At 40.0% G+C, this 27,289-nt stretch overlaps 5 protein-coding genes across 9 annotated transcripts; 2 read left to right on the top strand and 3 right to left on the bottom strand.

Moving 5' to 3' along the window:
* Positions 1–1,317: 1,317 nt before the first annotated feature.
* ucp2 (uncoupling protein 2) lies at positions 1,318–4,095 on the top strand. 2 transcript variants are annotated; one of them, XM_020085524.2, is made up of 8 exons: positions 1,318–1,690; positions 1,788–1,929; positions 2,216–2,413; positions 2,731–2,947; positions 3,029–3,226; positions 3,317–3,418; positions 3,505–3,685; positions 3,799–4,095. In XM_020085524.2, the coding sequence occupies exons 3-8, from the start codon at positions 2,288–2,290 to the stop codon at positions 3,911–3,913; spliced, it is 939 nt and encodes a 312-aa protein (XP_019941083.2). In that variant the 5' UTR covers positions 1,318–1,690; positions 1,788–1,929; positions 2,216–2,287; the 3' UTR covers positions 3,914–4,095. The 2 variants fall into 2 exon arrangements, with proteins under 2 accessions (XP_019941083.2, XP_069366345.1); XM_069510244.1 differs by having other exon boundaries at positions 1,773–1,929.
* A 3-nt stretch (positions 4,096–4,098) lies between these two features.
* Positions 4,099–8,439, bottom strand: LOC109628439 (dnaJ homolog subfamily B member 13-like). Of its 2 annotated transcripts, XM_069510243.1 has the most exons (9): positions 8,278–8,314; positions 8,092–8,195; positions 7,315–7,753; positions 6,622–6,783; positions 6,371–6,519; positions 6,111–6,224; positions 5,062–5,175; positions 4,892–4,968; positions 4,099–4,267 (listed from the first exon to the last, which is right to left on the bottom strand). In XM_069510243.1, the coding sequence occupies exons 3-9, from the start codon at positions 7,331–7,333 to the stop codon at positions 4,117–4,119; spliced, it is 786 nt and encodes a 261-aa protein (XP_069366344.1). In that variant the 5' UTR covers positions 7,334–7,753; positions 8,092–8,195; positions 8,278–8,314; the 3' UTR covers positions 4,099–4,116. The 2 variants fall into 2 exon arrangements, with proteins under 2 accessions (XP_069366344.1, XP_019941084.2); XM_020085525.2 differs by lacking the exon at positions 7,315–7,753 and having other exon boundaries at positions 8,278–8,439.
* Positions 8,440–8,569: 130 nt separating this feature from the next.
* Positions 8,570–11,451, top strand: LOC109628462 (dicarboxylate carrier UCP2-like). Its single transcript, XM_069510247.1, has 6 exons — positions 8,570–8,796; positions 10,099–10,315; positions 10,397–10,594; positions 10,685–10,786; positions 10,873–11,053; positions 11,178–11,451. Exons 1-6 carry the CDS (start codon positions 8,671–8,673, stop codon positions 11,269–11,271), a joined length of 918 nt encoding a protein of 305 aa, XP_069366348.1. The 5' UTR covers positions 8,570–8,670; the 3' UTR covers positions 11,272–11,451.
* On the bottom strand, positions 11,424–15,917 carry LOC109628479 (dnaJ homolog subfamily B member 13-like). The gene is made up of 8 exons (XM_020085584.2): positions 14,278–15,917; positions 14,064–14,167; positions 13,257–13,418; positions 13,005–13,153; positions 12,786–12,899; positions 12,026–12,139; positions 11,856–11,932; positions 11,424–11,592 (listed from the first exon to the last, which is right to left on the bottom strand). Exons 1-8 carry the CDS (start codon positions 14,343–14,345, stop codon positions 11,442–11,444), a joined length of 939 nt encoding a protein of 312 aa, XP_019941143.2. The 5' UTR covers positions 14,346–15,917; the 3' UTR covers positions 11,424–11,441.
* A 153-nt stretch (positions 15,918–16,070) lies between these two features.
* On the bottom strand, positions 16,071–25,751 carry LOC109628705 (ras-related protein Rab-6A). Of its 3 annotated transcripts, none has more exons than XR_011238631.1 (8): positions 25,380–25,743; positions 22,943–23,001; positions 22,766–22,819; positions 22,051–22,156; positions 21,358–21,469; positions 19,569–20,802; positions 18,393–18,459; positions 16,071–17,596 (listed from the first exon to the last, which is right to left on the bottom strand). XR_011238631.1 is itself a non-coding variant. In XM_020085990.2 (8 exons), the coding sequence occupies exons 1-8, from the start codon at positions 25,447–25,449 to the stop codon at positions 17,532–17,534; spliced, it is 627 nt and encodes a 208-aa protein (XP_019941549.1). In that variant the 5' UTR covers positions 25,450–25,751; the 3' UTR covers positions 16,071–17,531. The 3 variants fall into 3 exon arrangements, 2 of the variants coding, with proteins under 2 accessions (XP_019941549.1, XP_019941548.1); XM_020085990.2 differs by having other exon boundaries at positions 19,569–19,662; positions 25,380–25,751; XM_020085989.2 differs by having other exon boundaries at positions 20,709–20,802; positions 25,380–25,750.
* Between the last annotated feature and the right edge of the window lie 1,538 nt (positions 25,752–27,289).

Below are 27,289 nucleotides of genomic sequence, written 5' to 3'. Positions count from 1 at the left end.
GCAAGCATCACACACTACAAGCAGGTCCAGCAACTGAAGCAGGATGTTAACAGTGGCCTCAAGAACCAGTCCATGCTTCCTGGCAAACTAAAGCTCTGGTGCTTACAGTTTGGCCTGTTACCCCTACTGATGTGACCACTTACAGTATATTTGACGTTCCTATCACAAGAGTTGAGAACATGGAGAGAATGATCAACTCCTCTGTGAGAAATGGCAGTGAATGAAATGGGAGAGCATAGAGAAAAGACAGATCAACTGGAAGTACCTGTGGTGAATGGAAGCAAGCAGGATTAACTTTCTGCTTAGAACAACCTGTGACTTCATTTTCTCACGGAAAGCAATAGTTTGCCCTGTGGAGGTTGGCTGCCGGGGTTTCCTTGCAACATCCACCATCAGGTTGTTCAAAGATCTAGGGATCCAGGGACAAGCCCTGCACCAGACCATAAAAGAAGCATCACACACTGAAGAACGCTGCAGCCAATGGCTCTGGATCAAGAGAGGGATCCCAACTGGGCTCCAAGATGTACATGCACCCAGGTCTGGGTGCTAAATGCCTAACCATAACCCTAACCCTAAAACTAAGTCTCAACCCTCAGACAAGCCATTGAAATTGTGAGGACGAGCCGAAATGTCCTCACTATGGTTGTGGTATGGACAGAACAGAACAAAACTTGGTGGAACAATGTGGTATGGATCAACACAGAGCCCATTCAATTTTGGTGCGGATCCAGATCAGGGGATGGATCTTTTACACTTACTTGAACATTTTGAAATTTAGGGTGTTTTCAAACATTTTGATCTTGATGAAAGTGTTTGAGAGTGTGAACAATATGGTGAAGATCCAAATAAGAACCAGAATCTATACGACTTCACAAACCTTTAACCTTATGTTGCATTGCTTTACAGAGCTCTATCATGGAAACATGTTTGTGTACATTCCCCTTTATTGATTTATACAAACTATGCCGTTTGTGAATTTATTTTCAAAAACACAGTTCAGTGTTACACCACTTCTATCAGTGCAGCAACAAAAGGGCATGAACAGGACATTTCAACGAAGAGCAGTCGTATATGTTAATGGTTCCGAACATACGGATCTAATTTGCTGGGCAACGTACAAGTGTTCTTATATGTTCTTGTGTTTTCAGCATGACTCAGCACTCTACAAGTCTGAGCTTGCTGTGCTGTAAGTACAAACCTTTACACAGATGCTGCACTTAACCAAATTATTTTAAGCAAGTAAGAAAATCAAATTTTGTCCTACATCATTTATTTTCATAAAATGGTTATTTCTCAAAAATATTCAGCCTGTCTTATTGATCACAACTCAGGTTTGTAATCTTTGTTGTGATGTTGTTGTTGGTCTGAGGACACAATCTGGGAGCTTGATTATAAACCCAAGGAGACAAAAGATAAATCAGGCAAACCAAGCCACAGGCTGTTTGTCACACAGACAGGTTTACAGTCGGCCCATGGGACCAGTAGGCAGCCCATAGATACAGTGGGGGTGGGGCTGCAGCAGCAACACATGCAGTGATGTAACAGCATCACAGTAGTATTTAAAGAGGTGTTTCTCTTCCCCACATGTCTGCATCCTGTCCAGGCGTCAGTTCTCGTTATTCATTTTGATCTTTTCACTTCAAGATTCTCTGCATTTTACCAGGCTGCTCGACATCTGAATCAAATCACGGTACAATCTCAAATATGATGTTTTTTCATTTCAGGACAGTGTTATTTTTGTTAATACTTTGTTCCATTTCTATGTTAACTAGTATGTGTTTTACCAGGATTTGGAGTATGATCTTAAGACCAATCACTATAGAACAATTTTCTATGGAAAATCATGGACATCAGTTTATAGCTGGGACAAAGTTCAGCCAGAGGGACACGTTTAGAGAATCCTGATCTCAGACGTTTTTGTCCTAAAAGGTAAGAATCTATTAGAAAAGTTAAATTTCAATGAGTTGATGCATCCATGTGTTGTCTGCAGCTGTCTCACTTTAAGCATCAATAACACTATTAAGAATATCCCTTTTACTTAATTAGCATGTTCCATGAGACAACTATTTGGTTTATCGTGTACAGAGTTAAGTACGAGACCTAGAATCAAGTATAAAATGTTCTATTGTATATTTTGTTATTCTAATGACTTAACTTTGCCAAGGTGCTTGTGGAATACAATAACCTTTGGATGCAATGTGGTGTTTTTTTGCAGATTGAGGAGCTTCTTGTCCCGTCAACAAAAGTCAATCTTCTGTCCTTGTGTTGATCAAAATAATTCTGGAAAATGGTTGGATTTGAACCTGCTGATGTGCCTCCGTCAGCAGCTGTGAAGTTTGTGGGAGCAGGAACTGCAGCTTGTATCGCTGACCTGCTCACCTTTCCCCTGGACACAGCCAAAGTGCGACTGCAGGTACAAAAACTAAGTTAACATATATAGCTTACATGTGCACATATATGTAACATTTTGTGTATAGGCCATTGTCTGTATTTCTGAGAGATTTACCAGTCTTAACAACCACTGGAAACACTGTGCAGTACAAGTAACATTCACCCATGAAAACACATTCATACATCACGTTTTCTATCACACCATTCCACGGACACTTTGGAATCAAGACTGGAAGTGCTAGGGATTGAACTACTGGCCATCTAGTTGGTGGACGACCCTCTCTACCCTATCATTTCTTATCTTTAATTGAATATCCATTTCCCATTGTCCTTGCACAGATCCAAGGGGAGGCCATAGCGTCTGTAGCAGCAGGGAATGGGTCAGCGGTGAAGTATCGAGGTGTGTTTGGCACCATCAGTACCATGGTGCGCACAGAAGGACCCAGGAGTCTTTACAGTGGACTGGTGGCAGGACTCCAGAGGCAGATGAGCTTCGCCTCTGTCCGCATTGGCCTCTACGACTCTGTAAAGCAGTTCTACACCAGAGGCTCTGAGCGTAGGTATCTGTGAATGTGTTTTTATTGTTCGTCTAGTTGTGAAAGTCCTGCGAAAATCACCTCCCTCTACTCTGGTTCAGATGTAGGCATCAGCATTCGACTGCTTGCGGGATGTACCACAGGTGCCATGGCGGTTGTGTTAGCTCAGCCCACAGATGTGGTGAAAGTCCGCTTCCAGGCACAGGCCAGGTCCACTGGGCTCGCCAGACGCTACTGTAGCACCATAGATGCTTACAGGACCATTGCTAGGGAAGAAGGCATCCGTGGCCTATGGAAAGGTATAGATTATTTTATGATAGCTGTGAGAATCCTTGAAATTATTCTCCAATTTCTTACAATAAATGGGCTTATTTTACTCCGTCACACAGGTACAGCTCCAAACATTGTACGGAACGCGACAGTCAACTGCACAGAACTGGTGACGTACGACTTCATCAAGGATACACTTCTAAAGTCCACGCCCCTGACAGGTGAAACAATGGCTGCACCTAACATAATCCAGTGGATTTTAGTGTTTCTTTTCCTGGGACACTAATTTACAGCCTTCGCTCCACAGACAACCTGCCATGCCACTTTCTATCAGCCTTCGGTGCAGGGTTATGCACGACAGTCATCGCTTCGCCTGTCGATGTGGTCAAGACAAGATATATGAACTCTTCTCTTGGCCAGTACAGAAGCACCCTCAACTGTGCTGCTACCATGATGACCAAAGAAGGACCACTTGCCTTTTATAAGGGGTAATTTTTGACCGCATGGACGATGTCTGAATGATGAATGAGGATTGAAATGAACAGGAAAGGAATGGCTGTGAACAAAATCATGATAATATGACTATTTTTCTCCTCTTAAGGTTCATGCCCTCTTTCTTACGCCTGGGCTCCTGGAACGTGGTGATGTTCGTGACATACGAGCAGCTGAAACGGGCCATGATGGCAGCAAATCACAACTGCACAACAATTCTGTGATTGCTGCCCGGCGGAAGGCTGATGTTGTTGCTGAGAGATTATGTTTACCGATTTCTTTGCCTTTTGTTTCCTCCTTTGTGTTTATTGACTCAAAGTGTCAATGTTATGTTGTACAAATTGCTCTTTGGTGTATATGGAAAATAAAAGTGATTACAATAATCATCAGTCTAGGATAGAAACAAGTATTAAAATGTGATCAGTATTTATTTCAAAGCTTGTTGTATCAGATGCTTTCTGTCAGCGGAGAGCTTCTCTGGGAACTGGATGTCAAAGTGAATGATGAGGTCTCCTCTCTGTGAAGGATCCTGGAACAGCGGCATTCCCTCTCCAGGCACCACTTTTCTATATGTAAAACTGAAACAACAAATCAGAGACAGGAAAAATGATTATTGATGGAGATGAGGCGCAAAGCCAAAACAAATCCTTGTAGAAATGTTCCTGTTTAACTGCATGGGTGATGTATACTATTTGAATTGATCTCTCTCATTTCTCATTTCTCCCAGTTCTGATATTTACATTTAAAGGTCCAGTGTGTAAGATTTAGGTGAAAGGGAACTATTGGCAGAAATTTAATGTAGAATAATCCTCATGATGTTTTCACTAGTTTGTTTCATCTAAATTGTTTGAATTGTAGTTTTCTTTACCCCAGAAAAGGCCCTTTATATGTATTACTTTAAATTTACATCAAGGGGGTCCTCTCTATAGAGGCCGCCATGTTTTTATGACAACTGAAGCTACCACAGGTTCTTTTTCATGTTTGGAAGGAGAGTGTGAGGTGAGGGGTGTTCAGCTGCAACATGCAATTTCATCACTAGATATCACAAAATTCTACACATTGTACCTTTAAATGATTCATCAAGCTTTAATAATATCTGAGATCATTGTCAAATTAATAGTACAAAGGAAATTTAGTATTACACTGAATTCCACAATATAATTCAGATTTCCACATTGGCCCCAGTATAGAAAAGCACTTACTGCACTATGTCGTTGATGGGAATATTGAGTAGCCTGCCATCTAGCGTCGGCACATTCACAGAGAAGCCAGTCAAGGCCTGTGGGAGATGGTTGTTTTTATGTTTTAGTGTTTTTTTTATATCAAATCTTTAGGTTTAAGTGATAATGAAAACAACTGTTACATGACTCACCATCTCCAGAGAGATTTGGAGCTTGGAGATCAGGTCATCATGTTGTCTTTCAAACAGAGGATGACTCTTCTGCCGCACAATGAACACAATATCTGCAGGAATGCTGTTTGGTCCCTGCAATTTAATCAGATTAAAAAGCAAAAAGTATTGGATGACAATCATTTCAGCATGCTTGAGTTTACATACAGTCTATGTGCTTGAATTTATATGCAGTCTATGTGCCTGTGCCACTAGATTTTAGAGAGGGATCTTCTGAGGACACCTAGTGGCGATCCTTTGGAAATTCCACCATGCCACAACTGAAGGATTAAATAAACTTCACAAAAAATTAATTTTCTTACTTGTTCATATTAAACTCTTATTTTTCTACTGTCTTGACCTCGTTCTTAAATTATTCACAATTTCAAAATTGCTTTTGAAAGCTGGAGCAAGTTTCCTGTCACCTATTAACATTAACATTTTCTCACCACTGAGAGAAAATGTTAAAATGTGGCATTTGAAAATCTAGTATAAAATGAAACAGACTTAATAAAAATAAATTTCAGTAATAAGAAAATGTATAATTCCTAATAATTCCCATATGATTGATCGAATAAACAATTACCCTTCTTGCACCAAGATTCCTCTATGTGTCATAATGGTTATTATCATGTAACAATCCAGTATAAATCTGTGGAATGTTGCATTATTATAATTATAAGAAATGTGTATTCTTTTTTTTCTAACCAAAACTTTAGGAATATGTGTTGTGCTTCTCATCCATAATTTACTTTTCGCATTGGTATATTGCTAGACTTCAAGCTTGCAGTACAATTAAAAACGTGGATTATTTATTATAGTCCCATTTGCTGAAAATTCAGATTTTAGTATGAAGCAACAGAGAGTTGGATAAATCAGAAATTTCAACTTAGGTCTTGTTTGAAATACATTATTGTGAGAAATTGTAAGTTTAAGTGACTAAAATTGATTTCTGTAATGCTTTTCAAATGCACTGAAAATCTTCAGAGCAGTTTTAAGTATCAACAGAAAATAATGTTTAGTTACTTTACCTGATCTCCCTCTTTGGAGAAGACAATTCTTGTGCCTTCTTTCCATCCAGGACTGACATCTATAGAGAGGACCTTGTCCTTGATACTGGATGTGTATCCACCCTCATTCATAACCTGTTCAAGAAATGATTAGTTAAATGTAACAAGTAGTTGATTTGTGTCCATGAGTTGCTTTCAGTGTAACTATTGGATGTTTGAATGATTCGACCACTGAAAAACTGTGTAATCTAAAAGGATATCTCACATACAGATGTTCTTACCTTGCGATATATATTAATCTTTTTTGTGCACCCGTGGAACAGATCATCCAGGGACAAATGAAGGTCTCTCTCTATTGGGGAGTCTTGTGTCTTCACCACCACTGGTTGTAGGCCACCAAACTGAAGTGGTGCATCATTTGTATAGAAGACTATTGATAAATAAATTAAGCAAAACGAAATCTGAGCAACGTTTCTGGTATTAAGTTTGACAAACATATTTACTGTACGCCATTTGTTTCCTTTTTTTTCACCTGCAAATGGGTTGTCACCTCCAAAGAACTGTTTAAATGTTTTTTCTGGATTCCCATGGTAGGCATATTTAGATGACCAGGCCCCACCGCTGCCAAACTCAGGTGGAATCCCACCCTTTAGTCCTTCCTCACCAAACTTGTCATAGGTTGCCTTTTTCCGAGCTGTAACAAAGAAAACAAATGTTGACACAGTCTGTTAGTACACTGTGGTAAAATGTGGACAGTTTTATAGATACACAAACTAAACTCTTTACTTGTACAGTAATTTTTACTATACACACTTTGGTAATTTAAAAGTTAATCTTTCTTTACACCAACTTCAGTCTGTGAAATGTGAGACATGAAGTGTAATGTTTTGTATTAGTAATAATTTGTTCATCTTGATATAAGAGCAATGAGGTTGTTTAGGTGGTAATGCTATCTCCCCTATCCATTTGTTGGTTTGTTTGTTTGTTTGTAAGTAGGATTACACACAAACTGCTGAATGGATTTCCAGAACACTTGGTGGAAGGATGTGTTATGAGTCTGGTAAGAAACAATTCAATTTTGGCATAATATATGGTGTTTTTCTAAATGTTCCTTTATTCCTGAGAGAAATAGAAAAAGCACCCAGTGGAGCGTATGCCTCCACCAATTCCCCTTCAATCCAATCACGCTGCACCACATCACACATATAAACATCAGTCCCCTGACCTTTTTCATCAACATCCATGAATTATTCTATGAGAAAATGTCCAATCTTACAACGTTTAAGACATTTAAAGAAGATCAAATTTAAATGTTCTGAGTGCCATTCTTTGTTAAATTATTTCTGTTATGTTTTATTCTACTTTAGCTGTGTGTTCATCTTTAACCACTGTTAAATTACTTTCTTTAAATAACCTAAAACAGACTCGTAACTCTAACCACTGATTTTGAGTTGATTTGTTCCAGTAAAGTTTACACAATACTGTCTTTGTTAACAATCAAAGCCCTTCAATATCAAAGAGCTCATAACTCTGTACTGTCCCAATAGATCACTTCACTCCCGCAGTACAGGCTCTCTTGTTATTCCTAGAGTCTGTAAAAATAGAATGGAAGATGGAGCCTTCAGCTACCAGGCTCCTCTCCTGTGGAACCAGCTCCACACCACCTCTGAATTTAAGGTTAAACTTAAAATGTTACTTTTTGATAAAGCCTATTGCTAGTTCTGGATCAGGTGAGTCCTGAACCATCCCTTAGCTATGCTGCTGTAGGTTTAGACTGCTGGGGAAATTCCCATCATGCACTGAGATCTTCTCCCCTTATTCCGCTCCCTGCCCCCATATTCATTTATTTATTTCACCACATGTCACTGACTGTGTTTTTCCCTCCTATAGTCCCTCTCTCTGTGTCTCTCTTTCACTGTCTCTATCTTTCTCTGTCTCTCTTGAATGACTAAGCTAACATCCGATATAAACCAACCTCAGCCTCACTCTTCTGGTTACTTACGGTCACTGAGAACCTCGTAGGCTTCACCTAATTGAATTAACCTGTCTGTGCTTCCTGCTTCTTTGCTGCTCTTTGGGTGAAACTTCAACGCAAGACGTCGATATCTGGCAAAATAAAACACCTGATATTAAACAAGTGTGACTGGTTTCAAATTTTCAGGGTTGTACTTTAACGAGAGAGACCTACGCCTTTTTGATATCTGTGTCTGTGGCGCTCCTGTTTATCTCCAGTGTTTTGTAGTAGTCTTCAGCCATGGTAGAAGTAAATGCGGTAATGGCAAGCTCAAATCATGGCAACAGTAGCTCATATAGGCACTTCCAATTGCCTGTTGCCACACTGTTTAAAGGCAGCTGCCTTTGTTGCCACACTGTTTAAAGGCAGCTGCCTTTGTTGCCTTTGTTGCCACACTGTTTAAAGGCAGCTGCCTTTGTTGCCTTTGTTGCCACACTGTTTGGGCATCTGCCTCTTTTGCCACACTATCGAAAGTTTATTAGGTAGTTTGTTAGCTCTCTCTTTCTTCCTCTCCTGTCCACATATTTCAATCTTCTGTCCCTGTGTTGATCAAAATAACTCTGGAAAATGGTTGGATTTGAACCTGCTGATGTGCCTCTGTCAGCAGCTGTGAAGTTTTTTGGAGCAGGAACTGCAGCTTGTATCGCTGACCTGCTCACCTTTCCCCTGGACACAGCCGAAGTGCGACTGCAGGTACAAAAAATAAGTTAATATGTATGTTAACATATGTCAACTTTCCATCAACACTTCATACATGTGCACATATACACTCCCCGGCCACTATATTAGGTACACCTTGCTAGTAGCTGGTTGGACCCCCTTTTGCCTTCAGAAGTAGATTCAACAGGGTGTTGGAAACATTCCTCCAAGATTTTGGTCCATATTAACACGACTGCATCGCGCAGTTGCTGCAGATTTATCAGGTGCACATCCATAATGCAAATCTCCTGTTCCACCACATCCCAAAGATGCTCTATTGGATTGAGATGTGGTGACTGTGGAGGCCATTGGAGTACAGTGAACTCATTGTCATGTTCAAGAAACCAGTTTGAGATGATGTGATCTTTCTGACATGGTGCATTATCCTGCTGGAAGTAGCCATCAGAAGATGGGTACACTGTGGTCATAAAGGGATGGACATGGTCAGCAACAATACTCAGGTAGGCAGTGGTGTTTAAATGATGCTCAATTGGTACTAAGGGGCCCAAAGTGTGCCAAGAAAATATCCCCCACACCATAACACCACCACCACCACCAGTTTTTACCGTTGGTACAAGAGATCCATGCCAAATTCTGACCCTACCATCTGAATGTCGCAGCTGAAATCGAGACTCATCAGACCAGGCAACGTTTTTCTAATCTTCTATTGTCCAATTTTGGTGAGCCTGTGTGAATTGTAGCCACAGTTTCTTGTTCTTAGTTGACAGGAGTGGCACCCAGTGTGGTCTTCTGCTGCTGTAGCCCATCTGCTTCAAGGTTCAACGTGTTGTCCGTTCAGAGATGGTATTCTGCATACCTTGGTTTTAACAAGTGGTTATTTGAGTGACTGTTGCCTTTCTATCACCTTGAACCACTCTGCCCATTCTCCTCTGACCCCTGTCATCAACAAGGCATTTTTGGTCCGCACAACTGCCGCTCACTGGATATTATCTCTTATTCGGACCATTCTCTGTAAACCCTAGAGATGGTTGTGCCTGAAAATCCCAGTAGATCAGCAGTTTTTGAAATACTCAGACCAGCCCATCTGGCACCAACAACCATGCCATGTTCAAAGTCACTTGAACTTCAGCAAGTCTCTTAGAGTAGATGCCTAAATGCATTGAGTAGCTGCCATGTGATTGGCTGATTAGCTCTTTGTGTTAACAAGCAATTGAACAGGTGTGCCTAATAAAGTGGCCGGTGAGTGTATAAATATACCATGTTATGTATAGGCCCTCTTAACCACATCATTTCTTATCTTTAATTGAATTTCCATTTCCCATTGTCCTTGCACAGATCCAAGGGGAGGCCATAGCATCTGTAGCAGCAGGGAATGGGTCAGCGGTGAAGTATCGAGGTGTGTTTGGCACCATCAGTACCATGGTGCGCACAGAAGGACCCAGGAGTCTTTACAGTGGACTGGTGGCAGGACTCCAGAGGCAGATGAGCTTCGCCTCTGTCCGCATTGGCCTCTACGACTCTGTAAAGCAGTTCTACAACCGAGGCTCTGAGCGTAAGTATCTGTGAATGTGTTTTTATTGTTGGTCTAGTTGTGAAAGTCCTGCGACAATCACCTCCCTCTTCTCTGGTTCAGATGTAGGCATTGGCACTCAGCTGCTTGCGGGATCTACCACAGGTGCCATGGCGGTTGTGTTAGCTCAGCCCACAGATGTGGTGAAAGTCCGCTTCCAGGCACAGGCCAGGTCCACTGGGCTCGCCAGACGCTACTGTAGCACCATAGATGCTTACAGGACCATTGCTAGGGAAGAAGGCATCCGTGGCCTATGGAAAGGTATAGATTATTTTATGATAGCTGTGAGTATCCTTGAGGTTATTCTCCAGTTTCTTACAATAAATGGGCTTATTTTACTCCGTCGCACAGGTACAGCTCCAAACATTGTACGGAACGCGACAGTCAACTGCACAGAACTGGTGACGTACGACTTCATCAAGGATACACTTCTAAAGTCCACGCCCCTGACAGGTGAAACAATGGCTGCACCCAACATAATCCAGTGGATTTTAGTGTTTCTTTTCCTGGGACACTAATTTACAGCCTTCGCTCCACAGACAACCTGCCCTGCCACTTTCTATCAGCCTTCGGTGCAGGGTTATGCACGACAGTCATCGCTTCGCCTGTCGATGTGGTCAAGACAAGATATATGAACTCTTCTCTTGGCCAGTACAGAAGCACCCTCAACTGTGCTGCTACCATGATGACCAAAGAAGGACCACTTGCCTTTTATAAGGGGTAATTGTTGACTGCATGGACGATGTCTGAATGATGAATGAGGATTAAAATGAACAGGAAACAAATGGCTGTGAACAAAATGATGATAATATGAATTGTAATTTTTTTTTCTCCTCCTCTTAAGGTTCATGCTCTCTTTCTTACGCATGAGTTCCTGGAATGTGGTGATGTTCGTGACATACGAGCAGCTGAAACGGGCCATGATGACAGGCTGCTGAGAGATTATGTTTACCGATTTCTTTGCCTTTTGTTTCCTCCTTTGTGTTTATTGACTCAAAGTGTCAATGTTATGTTGTACAAATTGTTCTTTGGTGTATATTGGAAATAGAAGTGATTACAATAATCATCGGTCTAAGGATAGAAACAAGTATTAAAATGTGATCAATATTTATTTTAAAGCTTGTTTGATCAGATGCTTTCTGTCAGCGGAGAGCTTCTCTGGGAACTGGATGTCAAAGTGAATGATGAGGTCTCCTCTCTGTGAAGGATCCTGGAACAGCGGCATTCCCTCTCCAGGCACCACTTTTCTATATGTAAAACTGAAACAACAAATCAGAGACAGGAAAATGATTATTGATGGAGATGAGGCACAAAGCCAAAACAAATCCTTGTAGAAATGTTCCTGTTTAACTGCATGGGTGATGTATACTATTTGAATTGATCTCTCTCATTTCTCATCTCTCCCAGTTCTGATATTTACATTTAAATTATTCATCTGAGATCAATGTCAAATTAACAGTACACTGAATTCCACAATATAATTCAGATTTCCACATTGGCCCCAGTATAGAAAAGCACTTACTGCACTATGTCGTTGATGGGAATATTGAGTAGCCTGCCATCTAGCGTCGGCACATTCACAGAGAAGCCAGTCAAGGCCTGTGGGAGATGGTTGTTTTTTTGTTTTAGTGTTTTTTTTATATCAAATCTTTAGGTTTAAGTGATAATGAAAACAACTGTTAAATGACTCACCATCTCCAGAGAGATTTGGAGCTTGTAGATCAGGTCATCATGTTGTCTTTTAAACAGAGGATGACTCTTCTGCCGCACAATGAACACAATATCTGCAGGAATGCTGTTTGGTCCCTGCAATTTAATCAGATTAAAAAGCAAAAAGTATTGGATGACAATCATTTCAGCATGCTTGAGTTTACATACAGTCTATGTGCCTGAGTTTATATACAGTCTATGTGCCTGAGTGACTAGATGTTAGAGGGGGATCTTCTGAGCACACCTAGTGGCGATCCTTTGGAAATTCCACCATCCCACAACAGACGGCATCAAAAACTTCTACTCAGGTCTTGTGAGAAATACATTATTGTGAAAAAATTTTAAGTAGGTAAAAGTGAATATATTTTATTTGTGCAATGCTTTTCACATTAAACAACATACAAGAACTAAAGAAGATGAAGACTGTCTCTAAAGTCTGACCTCGTTTTTAAGATCAAAAATACTCATCCTAAACTCAAACAAATTGAGGAGGCATTTCAAGTCAAAGATTATTTTCTCCTTTTCTCTTCCTCTCTCATAAAAGTCATACTGATGTTGACCTTGACATGACTGATGAAATAGCCACAGGTTAACAGTTTTAAAAAAAACAAACCATTATAACACTGAATGATGAGTTCACTCACTTATTACACTGCTAGAGACAATAGATCGGTTGAGTTGTTGGTAACAATTTTTAGAGCAGTTTTAAATATCAACAGAAAATAATGTTTAGTTACTCTACCTGATCTCCCTCTTTGGAGAAGACAATTCTTGTGCCTTCTTTCCATCCAGGACTGACATCTATAGAGAGGATCTTGTCCTTGATACTGGATGTGTATCCACCCTCATTCATAACCTGTTCAAGAAATAAAGCAAAACATAAATGATTATTTAAATATAACAAGTAGTTGATTTGTGTCCATGAGTTGCTTTTTTTAGTGTAACTTTTGAATGTTCTTACCCTGCGAGATATCTTAATCTTTTTTGTGCACCCGTGGAACAGATCATCCAGGGACAAATGAAGGTCTCTCTCTATTGGGGGGTCTTGTGTCTTCACCACCACCGGTTGTAGGCCACCAAACTGAAGTGGTGCATCATTTGTATAGAAGTCTATTGATAAATAAATATAAATAAAACTAAAATATTGCTGGTATTACATTTGACAAAACATATGACATTATATTCCATGGCATTCGTTTGTATTTTTTTTCACCTGCAAATGGGTTGTCACCTCCAAAGAACTGTTTAAATGTTTTTTCTGGATTCCCATGGTAGGCATATTTAGATGACCAGGCCCCACCGCTGCCAAACTCAGGTGGAATCCCACCCTTTAGTCCCTCCTCACCAAACTTGTCATAGGTTGCCTTTTTCCGAGCTGTAACAAAGAAAACAGATGTTGACACAGTCTGTTAGTACACTGTGGCAGGGCACTGGTCATAATAGTCATTCTACTGTAAGAGTAGGGCTCCTCTCCTGTGGAACCAGCTCCACACCACCTCTACATTTAAGGTTAAACGTTCCTTTTTGATAAAGCCTATAGTTAGTTCTGGATCAGGTGAGTCCTAAACCATCCCTTAGTTATGCTGCTGTAGGTCTAGGTCCATGCACAGAACACTTCTCCCCTTCTTTACTACATGTAACTTTGTAACTACCTACTCTGCACTACAATCAACCACAACTACCTCCTCTTGCACCTCTCGTTGCACTTTTTTGTATAGTTTTTAACGTCCTGTAAACATGTTTATTTTATTGTTATATTTTATTTCTTTTTTTTTACTAAATGCACCTTTCAGTGGTAGCTGCTGTAATTTCGCCATGCTTCATTGTGTGATGACATTAAAGGCATTCTATTCTGTTCTATTCTATGCCACTAACTTCCACAGTCTCTCTCTGACTCCAGAGCTGCAGGACTCAGACAACAGTTATTATCATTATCATTATTAATCTCATCATTATTTTTAATATTATGACAAAGCCACCGATGTAAACCAACCTCAGCTTCACTCTTCTGGTTACTTACGGTCGCTGAGAACCTCGTAGGCTTCCCCCAGCTGACTGAACCTGTCTGTGCTTCCTGCTTCTCTGCCGCTCTTTGGGTGAAACTTCAACGCCAGTCGTCGATATCTGGCAAAATAAAAGAGGTAGAAATGGACAACAAAACAAAGAACAGCTGATATTAACGTGTGTGGAAGGCTTCAGGTTTTCAGGGTTGTACTTTAACGAGAGAGACCTACGCCTTTTTGATATCTGCGTCTGTGGCGCTCCTGTTAATCTCCAGGGTTTTGTAGTAGTCGTCAGCCATGGTGGAGGTGGATATTCAAAAGTCACTGCAGGACTCAAAGCGACATTAACTCAAGCAGCGGCGGCTGTTGAGCTTGGTTTCCAGGGCAACAGCTGCATGCGAGGTCTCGCGAGACTTAGAGGCGAAAGACGAAACTAAATATCAGACTCATGTTTGAGAAAAGTACAATCAAATAATAATTGTGTGTCTTATGGATGAGTCACAGTGATCAATGCTCGCGGGAGTCCATGGAATATTTTTATATCTATCTGTTTATATTTACCAGCTTGTGAGGTTTTGTGGATTTGTCAATAAAAAAAAATATATATATATATATATATTATAATTTGCCGTGTGTGTGTTTATGTGCCCTGCATTGTGTGCATGGTCTCTGTGTTACAATGTTACTTGATTTCATATTATAGTTGAGCAATATACTGTATATAGTTTATAAATATGCACCATGTGAGCAGAATACAAATACAAAAGAATCAGATTTTACTGTCATTGTTTCAACCTCCACAGAAGTCAGGGCCACAAGATTGTGTAATGGTTTTACCTTCAAATGAGAAATTATCAAAATTCCACACTAATTAATATGCAGTGAACATGTGGTTTTGCCTCAGTGGGAGTTTTGCAACACAGCCTTGCATCAGGTTCATATATGTGACTGCGATTGTCCTAATCTTTCTCTTCCTGTGAATACTAATGCCACACCAGACTCTGGCACATACTTGCACATGAATAATGGCTGAATCCCATTTAGGTGTGCTGAGGCATGGCACATTTTAGAGCCATCCTTACTGCCATTAGTTTCAACTGAGTCTTTCCTGCAGCGACAAGTTGAAATGTCTGCAGTGAAATTAGCCTGTTAATTGAGCACCAGCATATACAGAAATACCTGCAGCACAGTTAACTATACGCTGGTTAGGACATCATTCTGCTGCATGACCATAGCCACATTTCAAGCCTTGCTCTGATAGTATGTGCTTCACACATCACATTGCTTTGCCACTGAAACGCAAGCTGAAGACAGATCAACACATCTGCAATACTCAAGAGTATTTTATCTTTGATTCATAGTTTAGATTTAAAAAATCACCAAAAAAAGACACTAAATCCAAATTATACATATATATATTTACTAGAATGGCGATCATTATAACAAATCATAACTCCAGAAATGGCCCTACATCAAACCCCACTAAATTACACACTCATAAACATCTGTCCCATAAACATTAGATTTTTATCATTGACATATATATAAATGATTTAATGGGAAATCAAGGAAAATGTTGAAAAAAAAGCTCACAATGATAATGAAGAGTTGAAACAAACAGGGTTGGAAACGTGACCTCCCTGGCAGAGGTAATAAGAAATGACATTTCTGCAGTGATGACGAGTCACTGAAGCTTAATTTCACTGAACTGATCTGAATTTTTATTTGGATCTGGAGCAAATTACATCCACATAAAAGTCAGTCCCCTTAACATGCCTGATATTTTTAAATCAAGATCCATGATTTATTCTCTGAGAAAATGTTGAAAAATGCTCTATATCGCAATATTAAACAATTATAAAATATGTATATATATATACTGGCTCTGCCCCAAAATATATTGGCTTCTTTGCCGGACCCATCCCGGAAACTTACCTGATGGTAATCATTCTTGCTAAGCGACCGACAAACAAACAGAGAGGGGTGAAAGCATGACCTCCTTGATTGAGGTAATGAGAAATGCATTTCTGCAGCTGTGACAAGTGTATTTTTATTCTTTCATTTAAAACCATACCAGACAGCAACATTAAAGACTACTTTACAAATCTCTCTTCCATGTGTTTACACAAAAATTGCACAGTATTATCAGGATGATCAAATTGCCATTTAAAAGTGGTGGAAGGAACCGCAGACGCTCTACTGATTCTGTTAAAGGTGGTCTATATGGATGCACATTTATTAGTGATTCAGGACTCGTAGCAAAAGTGAAGATATTAACAGCCATAAAAAAGAAACATGAATCCAACAGAAATAAATATTACAAGTCATTGTGGATTAAATACACATGTAGAATAATCACTAACAAAAAGATCAATGACAAAAAAATTAAATTAAAACAAGCAAAAGAAATCAAAAACTTTAAATTGTTCATAAAATGTCAAACCAAACTAGAGAACCCAAAAGCCAACCCTAACCTCTACAATTAAATTCCAAAAAGGCAAATATCTCCACTTCTAATGTTTATGGTGGGTTTTATGATTATAATTCTTAATACAGGACAAAATCCTCCTCAAACACTATCAACAAAGAAATAGTTATAATCTATGATTGCTGCAGTCCTCAAAAAATAATAATCTCGATCCAAATAAAAAGGAAAGAAAGAAATTGGAAGCCAGTCAAATAATTCAAGGGACAAATGTGAGGAGAGGAAGGACGGTAATGTGGATGGTGTAGTGTTAGCGTAGCTCTTTTACAAGGTGTTGTTTGTGCTTGTTTGTGGTGACCATGCAGTGGTGTGTGTGTGGTTTCAGTGGTAAATCATGCTGGTGCATGTTGGGAGATCAGTGACTCTGCTAGTAAAAGCACCTCAAAGTAAAAACTCACTTTACAATAAACTCATGGCTGCCTTGTATATGTGTGTGTGTGTGTGTACTGTAAACTTGTCAACACTTTGATCGCCCAAATATGTCAATTCACTTTTCCATACATGATTCCAGACAGTTAAATAAACATTTTGTTCAACACAATTCATGAATGCATCTTTGCCAATCAATTGCAACAGAACAAATTATGTTAACAAATGCACACAACAGCCACACTGTGCTTATTAAGCTTAAAGCAATATTCAACTTTATAAAGAATATTCTCACTCTTGAACACATACTTTGATATGACATCTTTAATATACATTTTTCTTCTTTCAGTTTGGTTCAAAAGGTCATTTCATCTGAAATGACAGTGAGCAGGCTGAGCTCCAGCTTTGAATACTGTCTCAATGTATGTGTCTCAGTGCAAATATTCAATTTAACTGATTTATGACTTGAGGGCTCATGGTTTTCCAGGATGATCAGGACAGTGGATATAGTGTTATCTTTCAGGCTGGGGCACAGAGGCGGGTGTAGTGAAGAGCGTAGACATAGAAGAACTGACCCAGTTTGAGGAAAAAGCCAGTAAATAGAATTATTTAGTTGCGACACTGGCCGACATTAACAGGAACAGCCTCCTTCGCTGATGGGTTGTTCTGGTGGCTTCTCCAGCTTAATGTCAATCACTGAAGAGTTTAGGAGTTAAAGAACACGACAGCACAGGAACAAAATGTGAACAAAAATAGACAACAGCTTCCCGGTCAAGTTTGAAGTATAAAAGATAAATGAGAAAGTTATTTGCAGAACATTAAACCATCCCTCACCCTAATTATATTACAGGAAAGCATTCAGACAAAAAAAAATGTTACTTGATGTGTTGACCTATTGTAGATTGTATTTATACTGTCTTACACTGCCAGGTGCCTTGGAAGCTTTGAACATGACCTGACTTGATTTGATTTGCTCTTTGAGCTCTCAAGAACGCACCCTTGTGCACATCTCGCAATTCTGAGCATGTTGATTATACAATAAATAAAGTCTTATTTGAGTGATGGTTTGCAATTTGTGGACACTCCCAGTAGTGCTAGATGTTAGGATTGAAACTTTAAATGAAATATTTCATTTAAAGCAATATTCAACAAATAATTCAATTTCAGTGTGAACAGTGTCTTTACAGAGTTACAACTAACTAACTTCTGTGAATCCATGGGAGCATCCTAAAAAACCCTTTAGTAAGCATCTATTTTATATGAAATAAAGCAACAGATTTTTGGGTGCACTATGCTTTTACGATGATGCTTAGTAAATCAGGGAGTGAAGTTGAACGCAATATGTGTCCTCACAGATCAGGTAAACCTGAATGGACACATGGGTTAAACAACAGTTTTCTCCTGGTATGGACCATTCACATGACACAAAAGAGTAAGGAGACCTCCTGACTGGTTTGACAGACACAGACAGCAACATGAACATAAAGGATACTGTCCTCTCTACTCTTGTCCTGCGTGGTATCCATTCCAGGGAGGGCTGCTGCCACACGACGGAAAAGCTGGAGGGAAAGATAACCAGATGTTTTCAGTCGGACCAGGAAATGTAGTCAATGTAGTCTGTGTGTCTTCCTAACACATGATTTAGCACAAGGACCTCTTGAAGCTCACACAGAGGACGACGCCCAACAAAGCTTTATAAAGTCTGATTTGAATTCAGCAGCCACTGTGAGGTCATAAGTGGCTTGACATGAGAAGCTAAGCCTTAATGAGACCTTCCATTGATAAGAGCTTTTAAGTGATTGATGGATTCACATGAACACAGAAAAGTGTGCTGAATGCGTGATGATGCTGAACATGCTTGCCCCCCTTGCTGAAGCCTAGTTCACACTGCACACATTTAAGCTTCCTGACTGATGTAATCAGAGGAAATCAAGCAATAACCATGCGTGTGGAAAGGTGACACAAACTCAGTGGAGCTTATATTATCTGCATCGGCTCAGTTCGGTTTCAGACAGATAAAACAGTAGGGTTCAGGTTCTCTTGGGCTCAAATGGGTCCGGACAGAAAAATGCATCCTGAGCTACTCTCTACTCTCTTGTGTCCACTGAAACGTTTCACCTCTCCTCCAGCTAAATGTGTCATTCTGTAGCAAGATGACACAGAACAACAGGAGGCTCTGTCAGATTCACTTTGACTCTTCTCACATGCATTTTTGTGATCAAATGCAGTTTGGAGAAGAGAAATGCTAGCTGGGGGTTTCTCCTGGTGAAAGGTTGTGTAGTGTGTGAACTGCACAGTGATCGGACAACTTTCAAAGCTGTGTTGTGTGAACTTGACTTAAGCAGCATCATGTAGAGCTAGACTTGATTACATGCAGTTTTCACAGCAACATAAACACTGTTACTGTGGTCATCGGTGGAGTGAGGATTATTGGTTTGCAAACCCTGACCCACCTCTATGACTGTTTGATCTGTACGATCAGTTTGGCCAATAAAATTCAAATGCTTGACCAAGTGGGAGAGAGCTTGAAAGACAAATCCACACGATTCGACAGAGCTGAGCTTTAAAGCACACCTTCACGCACGCATGCGTGTCAAACAGAAGCTGATCAGACGAGAGCATGAGCACTACACACACATACACACACAAAAAGGCGCACACTCTCTACCTGTTTGACATTGTAGCCTGTCTTTGCACTTGTTTCAATAAACAGAACATTCATCTCTTTCGCTCTCTGTTCTCCCTCCTCTGTGGTTATCTGTCTGTGATGGCCCACGAGTCACCGCACACAACACACACAAACACACAGAGGGAGACGCACATACCACCACAGACATGGACAAGAAGACAAGGAGAAAAAAATATACGTAGTGATTACGTTGAAGTAGGTTAACAAGTCGTGCCCCTTCCTGCTGTTACTGTCACCTTTGCTCAAGACCAAAAGTTTCCAGATAGACTTTGCGGCTGTTAATTGTGTCAGCTGAGCTACACAACAGGAAGAGAAGCAGAGTAGTAACTATTACCACTCCCTTGTGTGTATGACAAATCAGCAGCTGTAACTGTCTGTAGCCTAATAAGCTTAGCTTAGATAAAAACTTGAAACAGGAGAAATTGCAGATTGGGTCTTTACAACAGGGACAAAATCTGCTACCAGCATTTCTAACAGTTAAAGTTAGCTTTATTGCTGGTAAGGTTATTTTTCTTTGGGAATAGATTGTTTGTACTAAATGTTTCACCCCTTTCCCAGTTTCTGGGTTAAAGGTTCAGTGTGTAGAATTTAGTGACATCTAGAGGTGAAGTTGCATGTTGCAGCTGAATACTCCTCATCTCACCCTCCCCTTCCATGAAATAGAACCTGTGGTGAACTTCAGTTGTCATGAAAACTCAAAAAGGTTTTAGTTTGGACGACAGTAAAAAAACATGGCGGCCTCCACAGAGAGGACCCCCCTCCATGTAAATACACAGTTTTAAATATAAAGCGTTTATTCTATGGTAAAGAAAACAACAATTCATACAATTTAGATGAAACACACCAGTAAAAATAAAAATCCCTTTCACCTAAATCTTACACACTGGACCTTTAAGAGAATCAGCTGCTGGTTCTAGCTCCTTATTTGCTGTGCAAATAAATAAGAAAATAAAAAACAAAATATTTTCCAAAACTACCACTTGAGAAAAATGGACATAAATGACTTTAAGATCCTGCAACATCTAGTAAATTAGATTTTGACAGGTGACCTTTGGAAGTGACGCCAAGGTGGCAGCATCTGCAGCAGGAATACAGAGCACGACTCACACGCACTCTTACCTGTTTTACGTTGTAGCCTGCTTTCGCACTAGTCTCAATAAACATTACATTTAGTTCTTTGGCTTTCCGCTCACCCTCTTCAATAGATACTTGCCTGTGGTAGATAAGGGGGTTAAAAGTTGCACAGCAAAATACAAATGTAATTTAATTAAACAGGTAGATTTAGAGGATCACACAGAACACACTTTCATACTGAAAACTATTATACATCACTACTGACAACTATCAGTGAGCGTATGAGTTTGACAAAAGTAGATATTTAAAGTCGGTGTGGATTAAATACACAAGATCAATGCAACAAAATAAAAACACATCATAACAAACTTTACGAGATATATTTAAAAGAAAACCTTTACAATTAAACTGCAAAGGGCAGATATCTTCACATCCAATGTTTATAGTGGGTTTAATGATCCATTCCATGGAATGAAACAAACAAAGGCATCTAGCAGTCAAAAAACAGCAGAGCAACCGTCACAGCTTTGACATCCACAAAGGGCAGAGATAACTTCCTCTGATTGAATGCTGTCTCAGGAGGGGCTGAAGAACACAGTATTGACTGGCCAGCAGTTACAATCGATGGCTTCATTAGTATGCTCTTAATGGAGAGAGCCCTTTAGCACTGGGGGGGGGGGGGGGGGGGGCTTACCTTTTGTCTGCAAGGTCTGTCTTGTTTCCCACCAACATGATGATGACATCACTTCCTCTCTCTGTTCTCACATCATCAATCCATTTTGTTGTTTGCTGGAAGGAGTTGACATCTAAGAAAGAGAAGGAGGAGGACAAAACAGTAAGCAGAGCATCAACATTCAGGAGATTTTTTTGTGTTACACACAGCAGATGCAAAAGAAGATGTCAACATGGCAAGATAAGGAGATTCGAGAGCATTTGGTTAAAGGGCCAATGCTAGTGTCAATGTGTTGTCAACAAAAACATGTGATCTACACAGCGTAATTTAAACATTACCTCCTGCGTTATCCTCTCATGAACACTTCAGAAATCTCTGTGTTGTTGTGAACGAGTCTGACCAAACAATGTCCTGCTATGTTCTTTATATGTAAAAGGACATTTTCTTAAGTTCATGTCTGAAAACAGCTTAACAGTGTTCCTGCAATGAAGTGGAACTATGAATTGTATAAATCTTGCCAAGTCTGATATATAAATATGGAATTACAACATTTCCATTAAGAAATGTGTGGTTACATCACAGTATAAAACAAACCTTTGCTTGTTTTAGTTAGCATTTAAGTGGATTTGACAAGACGTTATTTTGTTAAATTAAAGAAAGTCATAATATGAACATATAACAGAGGACAGGGGGATGTACAGGTAGTCCACCTACTTGTGATGTCGTACACTACGACAGCAGCAGCTGAGTCTCTGATGTAACTCGGGATTAGGCTACGAAACCGCTCTTGACCTGCCGTGTCCCACAACTGCAACCTGATCTGTGGGAGAGGAGGGGCAAAAGGGATGGTAGGAGAAATAAAAGAAGATAAAAAAGAAAAGAACAGAAGGGATGAAAACAAAACAAGAAAAAACCGAGGTCAGAAATGAGGTAAGTTATGGTGACAAAAAAGCAAATTGAAAGAAAACTACATGAAGTCAGACGCATGGGAGAAGACAGAGAAAGCATAGTGCATGCAGGTAGTGAATGACCACCAGAAAGAGCGAGCTGTCTGGGCACGTGGGGAAGAAATAAATAATCACCCTTCACTTGTCATCAAACCTCCTTTATTGATCAAGTAAGGTGTTTAATTTCAAAACAGGAATGGAGAGAGTAGATGGAGGGGTAGGAAGGAGAGGAAGAAAACTTGTGTTGAGGAAGGAAAAAAACAGAGAAATAGACAACGGTCCAGGGAAAATGCCTTCCAGCTCACACTGGAGGGCAGGGTGTTTTTTTCTAGAAAGAATGCAACTAAACTGTTAAAAAACAAAGACATATCTTGTTAGAAATCAGTATGTAAGTGCCCCTTCACATTCCTGACACCTTACAGACACTTTCCCCATTCTCCATCCATTGATCTAAGACTAATAGTGAAGAAAATAAAACTTACTGTTCTGTCTTCAAGGTACATCGTTTTTGACAGGAAATCTATTCCTATTGTGGCCTGAAAAATGGGTTAGAAATAGTTAAATATTCACAGCCATTATTGAATTAACATTACTGATGATATTAATATAATGTGGACTATTTAAGTGGTAATTAAATCCAGTGGAGGTGTTGGTCTCACTTGGTAAGTGTTGTCGAAGCTGTCGTACATGAACCTGGTGATGAGCGAAGTCTTTCCCACTGAAAAAAACGAAACAAAAAACAGAATCAAAATTTGTAATGGTGCAGGTACAATGTGTTCAGATGTGCTATTGTGTGTTGCTATCAAAAAATAGACAGCAACTAATGCTTTTTTTTTTCTAAGTAATTAATGTATTGATTCCATTAATCATCTGTTATACTTTTAAGGGAATGATTTGACTAATTAGTTGTTTAGACAATAAAATATAGGAAATCAGTGAAAAATGCTCTTTGTAATGTCTAACAGCCAGAGTTAAAATATTGAAATTGCTTGTTTTTCTGGTCAAATCCATTCAATTTATAAAAAAATAAAACACAGAAAAGTGACACTCACATTTGAAAGACTGGAACCAGCAATTATATGTAATTAAATTATTATTTTCTTTCGATTGAATAATTGACCAATAAACAAATAATTACCCCTGCATTTGATTGTCGGCAGAATTATGCAAAAAAACATATTTGCCATATTTAGCAGACTATCTTTCTAGCATTCTAGTTTCAGCTGTCACCATCACCGAACAACAGAAGCTACATAAAACCCAGGACTTTAATTAAGCAATTGTGAGGGGTACAATGCTTTATTGTTTTTAATAACCAAGACACATTTTTGTGAACTTGTTTGATAAAATGTGTGAACAATTTCAAAAATCTTAAATATTAATTATTGCCACTGTGGCCTGACTTTCCTGATGTTATGACATATCTAAGAATTCATACCATCCATCTACTGCAAAATACACAAAGCTGTTAAATTAACAAGAAGCAACATTAAGTGCAACATTAAAATTGTATACAGTGAGCCACAGATGAAGGAGAATGTGGCTGAGAGCAGTGTGTTACACACCCCTCTGAAAGTCCTTTTCCATGAAGGGGTGTGGTACATGACCATTCCAAGAGTCAGAGAAGTCAAAGGGTTGAGGAATGTAGAGAGATGGGAAGGGTTGGAAACCAGGTGCCTCATTCTCCTCCCTTCTAAAATGATTTGCCTTGCTGTGTCCAACCCCAACTTTGTGTTTTTTTACTGCTGCATATCTATGATATGAACTTATAATGTCATACACCACATTCCTACATTTACTTTCAACTTTGCTGATATATAGAAGTAGAACCTGCCTCACTACAGAGACACATACCTATTGTACTGAGCACCTGGACTGAGCTTCCCAGCATCAGACTGTTCGGCTCAGCTCGGGTTACATGATCAGTTACACTGTGCATCAAGTGGTGATAAAATGATGGCCACAGCCAATGCTGCTGTTTACAAGGCTAAATGGAAACACAGCTGTGTAGTCAAAAGCAGACACAATACCTGTAGAAGGTTACTGTCACATTTTCTACACTTCCTCATTCTGATTCTATATTAGGGATGCACCAATCAGATCAGCTGGATCAGTATTGATGCTGGCACAGATCTCATTACACAGAATAGATAGTGGTCAAAACCAAAAGGTCCTCTCACAAGCAGTTTCTTAATGAATGCCATAAATGTGTTTTCACTAAGAGTTCCGTCATTTGTGTCACAGAGTGTCACAAACTATTTTAAGACCACAGGACAGCCGGGCCTCATGTCACCAGACACCAAAATAATCCCAAAAGGTTATGTGCATTAAGAAAATTTGGGATAAAGAATATAAGCTGCATCAATTTCAAAATTGGGATAGAGGATCAAACAAAATGACTGCTTGTTGCTGGAACATACAAGAAGTTGATGTTCTGACACACACACACACACACACACACACACACACACACACACACACACACACACAGCTGTGGAGACTGTGGGAAAGACATTGGACACACTGTTCGGGACTATATATTGAGCTCATGCAGACCCTCTCCTCTTCTTTTATTCAACACAAGTAAAGCCAGTATTGAGCTTGGGAGAGGGACTGTGGAGAGGGACAGTATAGGAATGTCCCCAGGCAGGATGCATCCCTCAGGGTAGACAAAGTGATCTGTGAAACACAGGAGCAAATACCGTAACCTGGCCTGTAACTGCAGCCTCTACTTAGTGAATACATCTAATGCAATTACATTGAAAGTACTTTAAGAACGAGTATTAAGTATTAGCAGCTTCTCCACTTAAGTGACACTCGTAACTTTCTACTCGCTGCTGACGTTATGTTAGCGCGTTAGCTAGCAGACTTGTGTTATCTGACAGTGAGTAAGATGCCTTCCTTTGAACCCAGTGTGGACACGCAGCAGGCAACAAGTTAGTGTCGCAATGCTCCCACTGTGCCAACTTTATCCATACCCTGCTAGCGTTAGCTTGCTAACTGGTTAACATCCGAGCAAGCTACCAAACTCTGGTGTTAGCCGCATCCCTTCCATTCATATTCGACATCCCACAAAGTGTTTAACATCACACTCACCGCTCTGTTCTCCAAGAAAGACCAATTTAAATTTCCTTAAAGGGTTCCCGAAGTCCCCGGCCGAAGACATGACTGTACGAAACGAGCCCTGGCGTTACTTTTTATCGAGAGCTCTCCGGCTAGCCTGTCAGCTAACGCTAGTTAACCAGTTGTTAGATATCACAGGTCCGTGGGGGTTTGCCGGTTTGCCGCCCCTCTCCTCAGGCCGGCTGGCGAGGTTCCGTGCGCTAAAAGCTCTCCTTTAAGCTCCAAGACAATTCTGGACAACTCCCTCACTGCTACGTTAGCATAGCTGAGTGCTCTCTGACATGTCTCCACCACTGGCAGCTACCTCCTCCGGACCTCTACTTCCTCGTCCACCGAGTTGACATCTTCTTATGCTGCCCTCTACCGTTGGAGGGGAAAAGCGCACAGGGCCACGAACAGCAGTGGTTCTGTGGCGGAGCAACGCACTCGCGAATTTACCACGGAACGACCCGGCTCGAGTCATGCGATGTATAGACGCGATTTCTCTTCACATTCGGGACAAATGGTGCAAACACAAACAAACCACAACAACCGGTCTGTGCGAGAGGGGTGTTGTATCTTCGTAGATCCACAAGGGGGCGCACTCACCCCACCGCCTTATTGTACCTACGAAGCATTTTTATGATAATCTCAATCACGATTTATCTCGAGGATCCTGGACATGGTCTGTACTGATAGGCTGCTGAGATTATATCTAAAATCATTCTCTTAATTAATCAACATTTAAAAATGAAAGACCAAGCCACAGATATATTGTTGTTATATCATTTATACTGTATATATATTACACATATATTCTTATTTATATTGTATTTTTATGTCTAAGTCTATCTTTCTAATATCTAAATCAATCTATCTATCTATCTATCTGTCTATCTATCTATCTATCTATCTATCTGTCTATCTGTCTATCTATCTGTCTATCTATCTATCTACCTTCCAACCTTCCACTACCTAACACACATGTTTCCTTGACTGGTTCACGTTAACACTATAGTGTCATTGTAATCAGTGTATAAATAATGTCCATGTACAGTAGGTGTGAGTGTGAATGATTGTTTGTCTCTGTATATTGGCCCTGTGACAGGCTGGTGACCTGGTCAGGGTGTACCCCGCCTCTCGCACAGCATCAGCTGGGATTGGCTCCAACACCCCCACCCCCACCCACCAACAACCCTCAAAAAGGATAAGCGGTGGATGGATATAGCTAACACTTAGACAGGAATACTTAAGCTTCGCCGCCCCCTCCCTTGACAGTATTAGGCCCCTTTCTCTATGTTAAAAGAAAGGCAGCGTTGCTTTTTTTTCAGGGTCTTCTATTTAGAGACATCCCTTCAAACAATATGCACATTCTCACATTCGTTACATCGATGCTGGATATTCACAGGCAACCTTTCAACATCAAGTCGTCTGGCACTAATTATCTTTGTGAACAAAAATGAAATCACAGTTATGGGTAGCAGTATGAAGGTGTGAAAGTGGTCTGCAATGTCAGACACTGTTTTAAAATTGGTCTCATGCTGCAGTGTTTATAGGACCCATTCCAATTCGATTGCTCATGACCTCCAGCTCCTCGGACAGCTGCTGCCCGAAGGTTAAAGCTCCGTGGCAACATACAAGGTGATTTACTTACTTCGCCCAAACACAGACAAATAGATGAAAATGCTGGTGTGACATAATTGGTTGATACATTATTTATTAGTGTTTAACAGATTAGTAATTACCTCTTACCCCATTACAAAGCTTGCTGCTGATATCATTTGAATACTAAACCATGATTCATCATCACATTTATTAATAATCACGTCTGATTTACATATTTTATCAAGTGCCCTTGTTGTGAGGATGGTGAGGAATATAGAACTTTACGTCACCCTTATTAT

This window comes from Paralichthys olivaceus, chromosome 15, assembly GCF_024713975.1.
Source record: "Paralichthys olivaceus isolate ysfri-2021 chromosome 15, ASM2471397v2, whole genome shotgun sequence".
NCBI lineage: Eukaryota > Metazoa > Chordata > Actinopteri > Pleuronectiformes > Paralichthyidae > Paralichthys > Paralichthys olivaceus.
The sequence above is the reverse complement of the archived record's forward strand: the minus strand, read 5'-3'. Positions and strand labels throughout refer to the sequence as shown.

What these genes read in the sequence shown, in the direction of transcription:
- ucp2 (XM_020085524.2), top strand. Translation starts at nt 2,288, where the DNA reads ATGGTTGGATTTGAACCTGCTGATGTGCCTCCGTCAGCAGCTGTGAAG. An exon ending in CAGCCAAAGTGCGACTGCAG is followed by an intron (nt 2,414 to 2,730) that starts GTACAAAAACTA and finishes GTCCTTGCACAG; the next exon opens with ATCCAAGGGGAGGCCATAGC. An exon ending in CCACTTGCCTTTTATAAGGG is followed by an intron (nt 3,686 to 3,798) that starts GTAATTTTTGAC and finishes TCTCCTCTTAAG; the next exon opens with GTTCATGCCCTCTTTCTTAC.
- LOC109628439 (XM_020085525.2), bottom strand. Translation starts at nt 8,345, where the DNA reads ATGGCTGAAGACTACTACAAAACACTGGAGATAAACAGGAGCGCCACA. An exon ending in GACACAGATATCAAAAAGGC is followed by an intron (nt 8,196 to 8,277) that starts GTAGGTCTCTCT and finishes TTATTTTGCCAG; the next exon opens with ATATCGACGTCTTGCGTTGA. An exon ending in AGATTAATATATATCGCAAG is followed by an intron (nt 6,225 to 6,370) that starts GTAAGAACATCT and finishes TTTCTTGAACAG; the next exon opens with GTTATGAATGAGGGTGGATA.
- LOC109628462 (XM_069510247.1), top strand. Translation starts at nt 8,671, where the DNA reads ATGGTTGGATTTGAACCTGCTGATGTGCCTCTGTCAGCAGCTGTGAAG. An exon ending in CTACAACCGAGGCTCTGAGC is followed by an intron (nt 10,316 to 10,396) that starts GTAAGTATCTGT and finishes TCTCTGGTTCAG; the next exon opens with ATGTAGGCATTGGCACTCAG. An exon ending in CCACTTGCCTTTTATAAGGG is followed by an intron (nt 11,054 to 11,177) that starts GTAATTGTTGAC and finishes CCTCCTCTTAAG; the next exon opens with GTTCATGCTCTCTTTCTTAC.
- LOC109628479 (XM_020085584.2), bottom strand. Translation starts at nt 14,345, where the DNA reads ATGGCTGACGACTACTACAAAACCCTGGAGATTAACAGGAGCGCCACA. An exon ending in AGATTAAGATATCTCGCAGG is followed by an intron (nt 12,900 to 13,004) that starts GTAAGAACATTC and finishes TTTCTTGAACAG; the next exon opens with GTTATGAATGAGGGTGGATA. An exon ending in CCCATCAACGACATAGTGCA is followed by an intron (nt 11,593 to 11,855) that starts GTAAGTGCTTTT and finishes TTGTTGTTTCAG; the next exon opens with TTTTACATATAGAAAAGTGG.
- LOC109628705 (XM_020085990.2), bottom strand. Translation starts at nt 25,449, where the DNA reads ATGTCTTCGGCCGGGGACTTCGGGAACCCTTTAAGGAAATTTAAATTG. An exon ending in ACAGACCTTGCAGACAAAAG is followed by an intron (nt 19,663 to 21,357) that starts GTAAGCCCCCCC and finishes GGGCCATCACAG; the next exon opens with ACAGATAACCACAGAGGAGG. An exon ending in GGACAAGAGTAGAGAGGACA is followed by an intron (nt 17,597 to 18,392) that starts GTATCCTTTATG and finishes TAAACTCTTCAG; the next exon opens with TGATTGACATTAAGCTGGAG.